At 34.7% G+C, this 15624-nt stretch overlaps 1 protein-coding gene across 3 annotated transcripts in view; it reads right to left on the minus strand.

Annotated features, from left to right (window-relative positions):
- nos1 (nitric oxide synthase 1 (neuronal)) overlaps positions 1-15624 on the minus strand; it is a 130364-nt gene that overhangs the window by 37980 nt on the left and 76760 nt on the right. For all 3 annotated transcript variants that reach the window (XM_087252824.1, XM_087252823.1, NM_131660.1), the window contains 4 exon segments: positions 15229-15330; positions 8709-8903; positions 6793-6878; positions 3307-3451 (listed from right to left, as the gene is read on the minus strand). In XM_087252824.1, the coding sequence (XP_087108950.1) occupies positions 3307-3451; positions 6793-6878; positions 8709-8903; positions 15229-15330 (528 nt within the window).

Consider the following 15624-nt stretch of genomic DNA (forward strand, 5'->3'; position numbering starts at 1 on the left):
TCCCCCTCAATCAAAGTTAATCCAGTGAGCGTGGTTATTACTCTCGGCATGCAGAAACACGGTTTTATGAAGCCTTTATGATTAATTAACCGTGACAAATTAAATCGCAGTTAATAGTGAAACCGGTTAATCATTGCATCCTTATACGGATGACGCCTGCATCTTAGCGGATGCAAAACTATACAAAGACACGAATGATTTTGTAACTACCACTTTGACACATTCTGGCACATTAGGAATATTGATTTCTCAACAGTAGTCTCTGCTTAGTCTGTGTCCGAGTCGTACATATACTGTTTGGCTGAATGCTGGTCCTCTTACTCATGTTGCTTCTCTCTGTCTGCCTGTCTGTTGCCATACACAAAGCAGAGTTGAGCAGACGATACAGTTCAAAACATTGTGGAGCCATTTTAAATTTTACCATAGAATGATTATTTGCATTTGCTTTTAAGGACTGTGAATAAGATTTTTAAGCCAATTTAATAGGGGTGTGAACCAACACTGGTCTCACGGTTTGCTTCTGATTATCATGTCATCAATTCAGTTCAATTTAATATCTGAGTGTATTGACGGTGCTTTTCATACACAGTTTTATATTTTCTTCACAGCACAGCAATTTTTGCATTGAAATTTACTGTATAAATATATTTATATTTAGCCTATATACTATTTGTAATACAAAATATCACTCTCGCTTTCTAGGCCTTGTCTAGCAAGTTCTTTCTTACACCCCTTTGATTGGTCACGCGCTCAACAGAAAGGGCTGCAATTAGCTCTAATGCGCTGGAGCTCTTCAAAAATGAGTGACACTGATAAACAGGAGCAGCAATTATAGACACGGTGGAAAAAACTGCAGACACTTGCTCATGTCTGTATTTAAAAGTATCGCTGTAACAGCTGAGAAGAGAGGAAAAGTCATGCCAACAGGTCAGATGGGCCACAGTGAGAGAAAGAAAAATGACATCAGTACATAATATCCGGTTATGATTATTACTGAACCGATACCGAATTGTCCACGTCTGCATCGTGGTGCACCCGAAGAAACAATTAATTTTGACACCTCTACAATTTAAGCCATTTGGATACAATAAATTAAGCATTCATCACTTAAAGATTAATTGCATAGTTATTATCACAATGAAAACTTTAGTGTTATATTACTGAATTCCATTTCTGTACCTGATTACTGCTAGACTCCCCTGAAAACCAGAAAGCACAGATCCTTTTATTTGTATCTTTGTCCTATGGTGTTTAACTGCTTGCATTTTGTTTATGACATTTTATGCAGATTTACTCCCCTACAAAATACTTAGTCAATCTAAAATTATGAATTACACTCACCGGCCACTTTATTAGGTACATCTGTCCAACAGCACGGTAACGCAAATTTCTAATCAGCCAATCACATGGCAGCAACTTAATGCATTTAGGCATGTAGACATAATCGAGATGATCTGCTGCAGTTCAAACTGAGCATCAGAATGGGGAAGAAAGATGATTTAAGTGATTCTGAACGTGGCATGGTTGTTGGTGCCAGACAGGCAGGTCTGAGCATTTCAGAAACTGCTGATCTACTGGGATGTTCACGCACAACCATGTCTAGGGTTTACAGAGAATGATCGGAAAAAGAGAAAATATCCAATAAGCGGCAGTTCTGTGGGTGTTCTGTAAATGCCTTGTTGATGCCAGAGGACAGAGGAGAATGGCCAGACTGGTTCCAGCTGATAGAAAGTCATCAATAACCACTCATTACAAACAAAGTCTGCAGAAGAGCATCTCTGAACTCACAACAAGTACAACCTTGAGGCAGATGAGCTACAGCAGCAGAAGACCACACCGGGTGCGACTTCTGTTAGCTATGAACAGATAACTGAGGCTACAATTCGCACAGGCTCACCAAAATTGGATGATAGAACATTGGAAAAATGTTGCCTGCTCTGATAAGTCTCGACAATGAGTTCACTGTACTCAAATGGCCTCCACAGTCACCACATCTCAATCCAATAGAGCACATTTGGGATGTGGTGAAACAGGAGATTCACATTATGAATGTGCAGCAACTGCATGATGCTATCATATCAAAATGTACCAAAATCTCAGAGGAATATTTCAAGTACCTTGTTGAATCTTTGCCATAAAGGCTTAAGGCAGTTCTGAAGACAAAAGGGGGTCCAGCATGGTACTAGTAAGAATTATTTAATAAAGTGGCTGGTGAGTGTATTTACAAATGGACCTATTGATGTAATCTGCTGAAATTGTATTCACATCCGAAGGAAGGATGGATGGATAGATGAATGGATGGATGGTAAAAGCAAATATTGCAATTTCATTTTTTTTTCATTATTGTACAACCAAAGTAAGAACAACCCAAACCATAAACCATAACTTGTGGATCAGTGAACCTTTTTGCTTGGGTCAGAAAACTGTCCCCATTGCACCAGAAAGCAAGTATTCTAATTACTAGTGCTGTTTGTGTGAATGTACGTAACACTTCCTCCTCAAAAAAATGACAGTTTTAATGTGGTTTTTCCATCTCATTTGGTGGCCAGAAGCTAACTTTTGGTCAGATAGATCAGCTTTCGAGGAGATTTCAGGCAGTTTTATTTGAGTGTGAAAAATCACACTCGATGTGCATCAAGAATGGGAGGCACGTAACCTCTAGATCCTGACGTACTGCCAAAAGGGGTGTAGCGGTAATGAACAGTTCGTACGGCGCACAACGAGCAGCTAATGCGGCATGATACAATTAACAGAAAAGACGCATCAGTGCGTGTGGCAGGGCAAACGCCTTCAGGACATACGGAAAGTAACAGAAGCTGCATCTGCATGTAAATCGAGTATTAACAAGCGCACATGAATGAGATTGATTATTCTGCCTGATTATAAAAATAACTTTTAACAGCTCTCCCAAGGCTAAATACTTGATCGAGTCAATACGCTTGTTTCATACGTCATGTAGCTTCAAGCGTAACTTGATGGTATCTTAACCTACAGCTCAATGCACGAGTGCGTCAATTCTTGTCATTTTATGCCACTGAAATGACAGAAATTGTGGGAAAAGGCACATTTGTGTAAGCTTTAGCATTGCGCGCTTTGATGTGAAAATGGCTTTTATTCTGTAAACTGGAAGACAGATTTTGCTTGAGAAAAAAGAGGGTATCTTAAACTAATATGCTTTGCTTACATCAATGCGTACGTGTAAATCCACTGGTGGCATTCATGTGGGATGAATGGAAGTTGGGAAGGGCTTCAAGAATTGAGCGCAGATGTCAATCTATTGTGTTTCAATAAGCTTGTCGTTCTTACCTTGGCATCAAATGCGTGCTTGAAAATCTCACAGAGCGTTTTTGCATAGTCCTGCGATTTCCCTGTTTCTGTGGCGAATAAGATGGTGGCTTTGACTCTCTTGGCCATGGCTTGTCCCATGAGTTTGGCGGAGAACTTTACAGCCCTGCAAATCATACATAGTAACAGACATATATGTCAAGTCATATTTACGCCAAGTATTTAATACGACTTTTATAATAACAGGCAAAATGAAAGCAGTGATAAACTCAAAGAACAAGAAACTATAAATTATGACAACAGTCATTATTTAGCTCAAGTTGGATTGGTGTTGATTCAGTTCTGTTCAATAACAGAGTTGAGCAGTTATGTAACAAGTTTAATACAGTTAAAAAAAAGTGTCATTATTCAGCTTAAAGTCCACATAAACTGGTAGCTGCAACCATTATTTTGTTTTTCGTAATGTAATGTAATGTGTATTTATATAGCGCATTTATTGTGTATGGCCGTACACCCAAAGCACTTCACAATCATAAGGGAGGTCTCTCCACACCACCACCAGTGTGTAGCATCTACTTAGATGATGGGATGGCAGCCACAGGACAACGATGATAGCTCACCACACACCAGCATTAGGGGGAGTGGAGAGACAGTGATAGAGCCAATTCAATGGATGGGGATTATTGGGAGGCCATGATGGTAAGGGCCGAGAGGAAATTTGTCCAGAGCACCGGGTTTACACCACTACTCTTTACTCTTTACAAGTGCCATGGGATTTTGACCACAGAGACAGGACCTCGGTTTAACGTCTCATCTGAAAGACGGATTGTGACGCAGTCCTTAAAGAAACGAAAGTTTATGATAAAACGGTGGGCGTGGCTTGGTTTTTCCACTGCATGCTGATTGGATGTTACAGTACGTTAGCCACACCCAATACCTCAAACAGAAGTAATCTAAGAATTTAACTAAAAACAATTAGGAAGTGCATTTTCTGATTTCAATGAAAGATTACAAAAGCAAGCAGTTTGTTTTTCTTAATGACATGTACAGATGAATTGTTAATCACTAAATTTGCAATGTGAGCAAAATAAACAAAATATTAGCAAAGTAATCGCCTTTGATTAATCGCGCTGACCTAGCATGACCACATTTTAATCTGGACTATTGATTATAATGTCAATGAACTGTTGAACTAAAAAAAAAAACATGTCTCTTACCATCATCTCTTTAGCCCTGCTCACAATGTGCAATTTCAGACAGTATTTGGTTGTCTGAGACAAATTTGGGTAATCCTTAAAAGAAAACCTAGGTTAAAATCTTTGATCTTTGATTGGTGGTTTGACATGTTCACCAACAGCCGTTAAACAATAGGTGCAATCAGATTTTTGATTAAGTTCTGGCAGAATCAGAAGATTTGACACTTTTCTGCAGTGTGACTTTAGCTGTAATGAGCGTCAAACCAAAAACCAATAGGAGCACAGAATCTGATGACTCAAAGCAACAATTTTAAACCACCGTTTTACTATTGAGGCACGCTGTGAGCAAAATTACAGTTTGCTTATGTTTACCAGGAGGTAAATTCCATTTCATAATACAGTATTTATACAGTATTTATTATTTAATTTCATAATGCGTCTTTATTGTTGTTTAATCTGACAAAACGACAGATCTTCCTATCATAATATTGCTTGTTTAGAATTCTGCATTGCAAGCATTAATGGGGCTAGAATACATACTGTGACTTGTTGGAGTAAGATAGCCCAAGTTTTAAATGGATTTATATATTGTGTGACATTCAACCAGAAACGTGCATTATCTGACCCTGAAATAAAAACAAACACAAAGAATAAAGTATTTCATTACAAAAATGTCTAAAATGGACTGATGGTTGATTTCTGTGAGTCGTTCTGTAAAGGAGTTTGTCATTCATTTGGTTCTCAGATTTTTTTTCCTTTATTAAAAACTGTTTCCAAATATACAAACACTGTCATCGTCCTTGTTCTCAGCCCAATTGAAATTACAGCTTTAATAGTTTTGTTATGCTAAAAACTTGAGAATAAGCAAAGTTTAAGTTGTTATCCTTCACATCAATTAATTAAACACAAAGTTTTAAATAAATTCTACAAATAAATACTACAAATATATAATACAAATACATTGACAAGTCAGCCTATGTTTTGGTCAGTCCTGTCACATTTGCGTTAATTTCTACATAATATGTGTGCAATACAGTTTTAAGACTATGGGCCCTCTCATACACCCGACGCAATAAGGCGCAAGACATGTCTGCCTTAACGTGTAAGCATTTTCTGACCAACGCAACCTTAATTTTCTCGCTTTGTATATATATATACACACACACACACACACACACACACACACACGCATACATGCATACATACATACATGTACACGACTCATGTCTCATTGACATGCCTCATTTATTAATTATTATTATTTTCTGTAAGAAGCTTTACAATATTATATTTGTGCATAGTCAGTATTAAGGCCAAATCTAGAGCTAATCTAACAAAAGAACTAATGATAAAAGTCCACAATTAGTACACCCAAATTTATGTTATGGGAAAAAAAAAAATATATATATATATATATACATATATATATATATATATATATATATATATATATATATATATATATATATATATATATATATATATATATATATATATATATATATATATATATATATATATATATATATTTGTTGAAATTTTGTAGTTTGTATTTTTTCTTCCAATATTTTGCATTGATTTAAATAGATTATCTTTCAATTTCTAAAGATGCTGATTGAAAATAATATTATGTTAATACATATTTCCATTTAATAAATCTGTTTTGTACAAATACACCAAAATATATGACCTATATTCACTGGCAAATGGATAAAAATATTCATTTTCAAAATAAGGTTTACTCAAATATATTGAGCACTGTATTTCCTTCCCTTTTCCAATAAATATCTGTACTGTATTCTTGCTTTTTTATGGAAACATTTTGAAAGAAAAAAAAAATGAAATCACAAGAAATCTTATAGTGTGACATGAGAGAGTGATGTCTGTTAAGTCTGACAAACTACAATCATTTTAAATCCTTAAACATCGCACAGTGTGAGCCAGGCTTTACGTCAGCTCTCAGCATGAGTTTGACACACTGACAGACACTTTCCCCTCATTTCCGAGTCTGCACAATCACATAAACGCAGCTATATAGTATATCCTGCAGGCAATTATCATAATAGCTCAGAGGCTGAAGGAATCCAGATTACACCTGAGAGTTAAACTCAGACCATTCTCATCAGAGTAAATATGACATACTCTCAAACAGCCATTTGCACAACTGCTGGCTAAAATGGCATATGGGTTAAAAATACAATAATAGGTTGGAAAAGATCTGCGCGCTGCAGACGGCCGGCCCTCAGAAGAACTGTACAGGTTGAACATCACTGTACAGTTTGTGTAAAAACAACCCACTTCACCCACTCACTTGGCAAGTTTCTTGAATCCAATCGCTCTTTTCTTTGTTGGCGTCCCATTCACTCCTTTCCATACGTGAGTATTCCATGGGTCAGGCTGGAGAGAAAAGAAAGTAGAGCTAATTTTATTGTTAAATACACAGGCTGATTGATAATAAATAATTATAAGAGGGTGCAATGATAAATTAGAAAACATCGGAGATCTAAAACAAGTTGGGTTTTAATTAAGTGAAGTTTATTTATAAACAAATTTCGAGAGGATCACGTGCTTATGATTGTTCACAGATAGTCCTGCATTAGCTTACGACTGATTCACCCATTAGATGATTCCTGACTCACTATAAATAACCAGAGTTTTATTATCTCAGTATCTTCGTCTTGAAAAATTCCCTCCCACCCACACCTCCCTCTCCCTTCTTGAAAATGGGCGACATGGCATCCCAGTGATCAGCACTGTTGCCTCACAGCAAGCATGTCTCTGGTTAAAGTCTCATTAAACCAGTCAACATTTTTAAGTGGAGCTTGTTCTTCCCGTGTTCTGCGGTTTCCTCATACAGTCTGAAAAACATGCAACCCAAGTAAACTGTACATACCAAATCATCATAGCCACGCTATGATCATCGAAGCTACCATAGCTCAAACACCCCTCCCGCCGTGTTAACGGAGAGGGTGTTTAGGGGGGAGAGAGCCCAGGGCTCGAGGATCTTATGTTTCAAGTGTGAACTCTTGAAACGCCTATAATATGTATAAAATTATGAAATATCTTACTGTGCTTTCTTGTTTGTTTGCTTTAGCAGTATAAATATCTCAACATCCAAAACTCAAATATATTAAGAAGCTAAATTAACTAGAATAATAATTTATCGACAAATGTACCAGAATTAAGTGGTTTTATTTTTAAACTAAGAATAGTGGGGTCTTTCTTAAACACAAACACATTTCATTTGGATGATTTTATTTTTCATAATATACATTTCTATCTATCTATCTATCTATCTATCTATCTATCTATCTATCTATCTATCTATCTATCTATCTATCTATCCATCCATCCATCCATCCATCCATCCATCCATCCATCCATCCATCCATCCATCCATCCATCCATCCATCCATCCATCCATCCATCCATCTATCTATCTATCTATAAACTTATATATACATACAGATGAAGTCAGAATTATTAGCACCCCTGAATTATTACCCCCCCCCCCCCTTACTTTTTTCCCCAATTTCTGTTTTAACGGAGAGAAGATTCTTTCAACACATTTCTAAACATAATAGTTTTAATAACTTATTTCTAATACCTGATGTGAACAATATTTGACTAGATAAATTTCTAGACACTTCTTAACAGCTTAAAGTGACATTTAAAGGCTTAACTAGGTTAATTAGGTTAACAATGCAGTATAGGGTAATTAGGTAAGTTATTGTATAATGATGGTTTGTTCTGTATATTATTGAAACAATTGCTTTAAAAATATTGATCTTAAAATGTTGTTTAAAATCTAAAAAAAAAAAAAAAAAAAACTTTTGTTGAAGCCGAAATAAAACAAATAAGACTTTTTCCAGAAGAAAAAATATTATCAGACAAACTGTGAAAATTCCCTTGCTCTGTTAAACATCATTAGGAAAAAATGTAAAAAATAAACAAATAATTTGATGGTGGGCTAATATTTCTGACTTCAACTGTGTGTATGTGTGTATGTGTGTGTGTGTGTGTGTGTATATATATATATATATATATATATATATATATATAGTTCACACTTATTTTAAGCTTCATGTACTTGCCAGTTAAAATGAAAGCCTTAAATGCCTCAGAAACATGACACGGAAGATACATTCGGCACAAAATGTGCTAGTATAATTGCACTCATAATTAAAAGTCATTACTACTTCATTCTAAAATAGACAAGAGCCTTACCTGGTACTCAAAAGATGGTGTGAGGCGATAGTTGAGCATTTCCTGGTGGAATACAGGTGTGATGCTACCGGACATGGGTGGCACTATCCAAACCCAGTCTCCCGGACAGCCTCCTCTCACTCGGTACTCATTCTCCATGTGCTTCATGAAGGACTCAGTGGCCGAGTGATGGTCTACTATGGTAACCTTTGACATCTGCATACGGCAAATGAGAAAGATAGGAACTACTTAGATCCTGGCTGGAAAAACAAACAGCTCTGCAATCCAAAACTACTGTTACATTATTACAGCTGTTACTGTTACAGCATTGTCTCTCACAAAAAAAAAAAAAAACTTCTTTCCAGTGCAATTATAAAAACCTTCCTAGGTAAAAATTAAATCTTGTTTAAAAAAAAAAAACATTTAAAAAATTAAGATTTAAAAAAGTATGTTCATGCTTAAAACAATGCAATGATCTTTTAGAAATCGAAGTCAAAGTTAGACTTAATGGCAGATTTTTATTTTGTAAACAAAAATGTGCTTGATTTTATTCTAGATATTGCATTTCATATAGTTCCTGTAATCAAAACAAATATACACATTAGCTAGTTTACTGTAAACCAGCCCCCCTCCAAAATACAGCTATTTACTGTAATCAAATAATATTGTATAGTCAAATGCAGTTACATTATTTAAAAATTAAAGACCTACTGCCAGAATTTTACTGTTAAATGTAAATTTGCAGTAAATCTACCGTGATTTATGAGTATTTAGATTAGGGTTGTCAAATCTAAACTTGGTAAGTGCGCGCACAGTGTTGTGAATAAAGTTAGGGGTCGTACATACACATTTTAAAAATGTATTTATTGGAGGGAATAAAAGTGTATTAACAACTGTATAGAGTCTCTATAACACTTCATTAAACCACATTTATCAAAAATAGTAAGGTTTTATATTTAATTTTAGTTTGGACCACATTTGTGTCTCAATCAAAATATGAAATATGGTCTCTAACCAATATAAGCATAAAACAGTACTGTAGGCTAGCATAGAAGAGTAGTCTACTTTAAAAACAAATTCAGAAAAACTGATATTAAAACAAAAAGGCAACAACTGATAAACCACATTGTAACAAGCAACTAATGGTTACTGATATTGTATTATTGAAATTATTATTTTAGCTTTAAAAAGGCAACCTAATCATGAAACGATCCATGCCAACTGCCGATGCCTGCAACTGAACTTAAAAAAAAATAAAAAAATAAAGCAATATATTTATTATTAGGCTATTACAGATAAATGGTAGCTTATATAAAAAAAATGGTAAGAAGTTTATTTAGATTATTTTGCTCCAAAGGACACTTGCACTGGGCTTATATGCCAAACCTAAGAAAATTAGGGATTTTTATGACTCTTACCAGACACCCTGCATCTCTTCATAGAAACAATCTCATCTATTCTAGGTTTAATGTCCCTTGCCATGGCTACTTTCATTACAGACATAATATGGTTTTCTGTGAGGCGGGATCTGTGGGATGATTTGGTCAGCTTCATTATAGAGAACATTTGTTCACATGAGTATGTGCTCCATATCATAGACATGATGAGTGCAGCGTTAAAGCAAGTAGGGTGGTCAAAATACAAGGTAAAAATGTATTTTTTTTATTTTTGGAATTGGCTCATGCAAAAACTATTTTGACAGGCTACGCTGAATCTGATTTTTAAATCAAGTAATTGAACCTCAAGCATTGATTCGGATAAGTATTTTTAATTATGCTTTCTCTAACAGAAAAATTAACTTTTAAAGGTTACCCATTATGCCCAATTTTACAGTTACAATTACTTGGTGTGTGTATGTAAAGTTTCAGCTCAAAATACCCCTCAGATCATTTTTCATAACCCCCTTTTAGGCTTTGATCCAAATTGAGCCGTTTTAGCGACTGTTGCTTTAAATTCAAATGAGATTGTGGGCCAGAGGGCGGAGCTACAAATGCCTCAGTAGATATGTTTCCATCCATCTGTTTTTATGCACATTTGGATATGACAAAAAATGCAGATAAAAAAGCATATGTGCATAACTCAGTAGGACAAACTTTTTATTCAACAAGACAAAATGCGCATAAAATACAATGGGAACACTTTTACCGAACAAATTCCAGTATGCGCATTAAAAATAATCATGATTTTGTTACAAGACTGTCATGTGATGATAAAAATGTGTGTGAATGGACAAACCAGCAGGCTGAGCACATTGTAAAATATCTGAAATGTTGTGTCTTACAAGTCATTCTAAAACACAGTATCCATTTCAGTATTAGTGTTATTATATTATTGATTATATTCAGAATAGTCAAGAGGATTTGTGATCAGCATCTCATGCTTTCATTGTGTGTCGGCATTGTCTTCTGAGGTGCAAGTAATTTATTAAATGAAGAAAAAATTAACACAGCTTGTTCTAATATCTGTCAACACTAGGATGTGAAAATAAGGGATAAATCTCTCAATTAATCTCTCATTTAGATTTTTCGCTTGACTAAATAACCGAGGTGTCACTTTAAAAATGCACATATCTAACCTGATAATAAAAGCATTTTATTCCTTTCCTAATTTTTATGCTCATTTAAGACAAAATTTGTTGTGTTTAAAAGAAAACCCGCCAAGATCGACATGTTTAGAGGTTGTTGTTGTTGTTGTTGTTATTATTATTATTATGCGTTTATGTTTGTTCAAACACTCATACAAATCCCAGAGCATCTACATTTGCTCCGCTTCAAATCACATGTACAGAATCCGTTTGGGAAACAGCGTCTATTTAATCGCTATTGAGCGCGTCTGATACTCACGCACCGCTACATGAACTGACTGTTTTGAGAATTGCATAGGAGTGGCAACGGCACCAGTAATAGAAAGAAAGGGAATCCTGCCTTCTTTATATTTTTTTCAAAGGGTTTTGTGCCTAAATAAAATGAAAGCACAAACAGATTCATATTTAAGAGCCCCCTGGTGGTTCGGCGGTATGGGTTGCGCTAAGGGAGGATCAGCTCTTAAATGTTTCATGCCACCCTTCATGAAAGATTAAAAATACCGGAGAAATGCAGGAAAATACATTTACGGGATGATAGCGGGATAGAATTGCAAAAAACATCAGAATTCCTCAATCAATTCTGTTTTTACTTTTGATATTTGGTACCAGATAATCGTGAAGTGACAATTTTGTTCTCTTTGACTCATTGGACGGCAAAGCTGCTTGATTCAAGGGTCTTTTATGCAAAATTCCAGTTTTGTGCATACATTTAATTTGCATATTTGGATGGAAACATAGCTGGTGAGATCACTGATGGGTGAGGCTGACGACATGTACAAAGGGAAAATGTCAATCAAAGTGTTTCTTTAGACTGTTTTTATCAAGTGTGATTATATTAAAAATAATTAATGCATTTTTTGTATTAGAAGCTGGTTATATTTACATACTATTGCCACACAACTGTGTTTAAAATTCTTATATAAATGATTTTTGCATAATAGGTCTCCTTTAAATGCAATAAAGCATCAATTAAAGATGTAAAAAAATGTATTATATTTGTCCAAAGCCCTAACAATAACAATAGTCATAAATTTGTGCATCCATGGATACAGTTTTTTTTTTTTTAGATGCATGTTAGATAGTCTAATACAGCCTGCAATTAAACCCCCAGATTGGCTTGCACTGCATCACGTCTAGATTTCCAAGTCGATTTAATCGTTATCTGCCATTGTTTTGACTCCATCCGCAATTATGAAAGATAAGAAACAGAGCGCAGCTACTTACTAACATCTAATTAGTTTATCAGTGTTGAAAGCGTCACATAAAAGCCTTTTAGTTTGAAATAAGGTCTTGTGGGTAAACAAACTGCAGGGGGTGTGCAATAAATATCAATAAACATGCTTTCTTCGGTAACATGAGCTTTCAGTTAAACGTTCTGGGTGCTTAACTGTAATAAATAGAACAGAGAGGATTCTGGCTTTGATTTGTGAAAGCCGCTTTATGTTTTGTCTGCATGCACGAGTCTTTATAAATGCTGCATAAAATTTGCCTTCAGACTCTTGGAGAAGCGGTGTAAAAAGAGATAGAGCGGGGAAAAATGAAATACTGGCATAAATAAACAAACGTGACTGAAAATAAGACCGAGTGTAAGATTACATGTGGGTGAAGCTCAAAAAGACTGTCAAAAACATGTCAGGGTCGTGTTTGACAACAAAATCTAAAGAAATAGACATATTATTAGCTTATATAAATAAAACGGATCCTATATTTAGGGGCTTTTGTTGGCATTGTGAGATTATTTACAATTAAGCGTATCCATAAATCCATTTATTATTACTAAAAATAGAATTTTTTTTTTAAAATATGTCAAGTTAGCAAAAACTCAAGTTTAATTATTAAAAGTGAAAAACTCATAAATAAATAAAGCAAGGACGTAACTTTGATTTGAAATGTTTTTTTTGTTTTTTTTTAACTTCCATTTACTAAATTTACCTGTAATTACAGACAACATTCAAGAGAAAATAGTCTGATTAAACAAATTTAATTGCAAACGAACCTAAAATTAAAAAATAAAAATAAAAAATAACAAACTGAACTACAAACTGTGTGCTGAAATATTTTGTAATATCAATTGGAGACAGACAGCAACAACAATTAATGTAAGCAAATAATATAAAAATGTTGATCCTTATTGATAATAATTCATGCATAAAAAACAACCATATTTAGTAAATGAAAATAAATATGTAGGAATGAAAATTATCATATGCATATGTTTATATGGCAAAACATGTCTTTTTCACCAAGAAGATCCATACAGATTCCAAAGGCTGCTCTGGACTCTATCTTCTCTGACTCTACTACTAGGCTCTCCTCAGGGCCTGCTCTGTTTGTCTCTCTCAATTATTATCATATATCATGTTTTTATCATTCCATGCTTTATAATTTTATACGGTTATTTTGTAACTAATTCAGTTGTCCCCATAGAGAATTATTGTCATTAAATCATTTCATTTTCAAGTATTTGTGAATTACTTTTGATTTAACATCAACACTTAATTGCTCCATACTGCAATAAAATACAATCACATATCATCAACGCTCTCAAACATTTTTAGCTATTAATGCTGCACTTGTTTTCATTTTTGGTATAAGATTGCAGAAGGATGGTTTGACTTTTTTTACCACCATACTGTTAACGTTTTAGTTTTGAACCGTTGTAGTTAATAATCCATTCTTACAAATAAAATATTTACTTTTTTAGCTAATTTTCTGTGTAGTACAAATACTTCAACATTATAGTTGAAGCCCGAATCCCCTCCCCAACTTTTATTTTACAATTTACATTTTTTTTCAATAACTCGTTTCTAATAACTGATTTATTTTATCTTTGCCATGATAACAGAACATAATATTTTAACTAGATATTTTTCAAGATACTAGTTTTCAGCTTAAAGTGACATTTAAAAGCTTAACTAGGTTAATTGAGCAAGTCATTGAATAACAGTGGTTTGTTCTGTAGACAATCAAAATACATATATATTGTTTAAAGGTTCGATCACACCGAACGGGCTTTTATGTTCCAAAAACGTGAGGCGCACCTTACTGCCTTTTTTGTTGACAAGAAAAAAAGAATGTCACTAAGAAACGACTGAATCAGCTGTGTATTGTGCACGAGCGCTGCTGTTGATGTTGTTATAATTGTAAAATTTAAATAATATAGCGGTATTCAAGATTTGTGAGTCATCAAGCTCTGGATAACTTAAAAAGAAGACAGATAGTCTCTTCTCCATCTTTAAAAGTCTCTGTAGTCGTCTTGACAACAAAAACACTGCAGTCACCTCAATGGAAACCCTGACTCTGCTTTCATTTGATTGGAGATTAAAACAGATTTGACTGATGTAACACACTTTTTCTGCACAAAGTTGACTTTTTCATTGTGAGGTGCAGCAGGCGGTTAAAACACAGCACACAAAATGCTTGTGACATTAAATTCATCAGATGCTGCTTCACATTTTATTACTGTCCCAAACAATTGTTTCAACCACAATATCTGCTCATTATAACTCTTACCAAGTTATTTTCAGAGCATTCCCCAATACATAGACGCATGCATGGACACACACAGACTCTCTCTGTGTTCTGCAAATTTTTGCAATAGTTATTTTTTTTATTTTGTTACAACCCTGGTCTATAGTGCAAGGACATAACATAAAACACCTAACAAATAAAATCTAAAACACATATAAGCCCTGAGTGTCGGATACTTTTATTTGTGATTGTTTTCTTTTTCAAACACCTAAAACAGAAAACCAATACCTCGGAGATGACCCACAGAGCATCATAAACAAAAAGTATCCCCTAACTAAACCGCAAATACACCTACAAAAATTACAGTAATAAAAATAAGAAAACTATGTGTTCTTTTGAACAATAATGTAAAGATGCAGTCACACTGTACAAATTCTAAATCATACTGAACTTTCTGTAGGATTTGTTCATGTGCATTCATCCTACCTGGTAGCTATAAAGAACTGCGATGTTGATCTCCACCAGTGCTTGGTCCTTCCACAGGGACGAAGTCTTCCTCGTATCCAGACCCATCATTGTAGCTACTTCCTGAATTTAGGGAATTAATCATACAGTAGAGAGAGACTTTTCATACTGTATTCTCTGTGGATCTGAACTGAGGTTAATAGAACTGCCACTCTAAAGTTCTGGAAGATCTGAAGTGACCAGCAAGACTTTCTAAAAAAATAAATGCTAAACAAAGAACAACTTATTTTGAGAATAACTTGAATTACTGCAAGCATGTCAGGGGACTTACTGTCTCAGTGTCTTTCAGAAGTCATTTCCAAAGAATTTATTTCATAGTTTAATGGAAATTTAGTGCAGAGATTAATTTCATTACCA

This window comes from Danio rerio, chromosome 5 (genome assembly GCF_052040795.2).
Source record: "Danio rerio strain M-AB ecotype USA chromosome 5, GRCz13ab, whole genome shotgun sequence".
Taxonomy (NCBI): domain Eukaryota; kingdom Metazoa; phylum Chordata; class Actinopteri; order Cypriniformes; family Danionidae; genus Danio; species Danio rerio.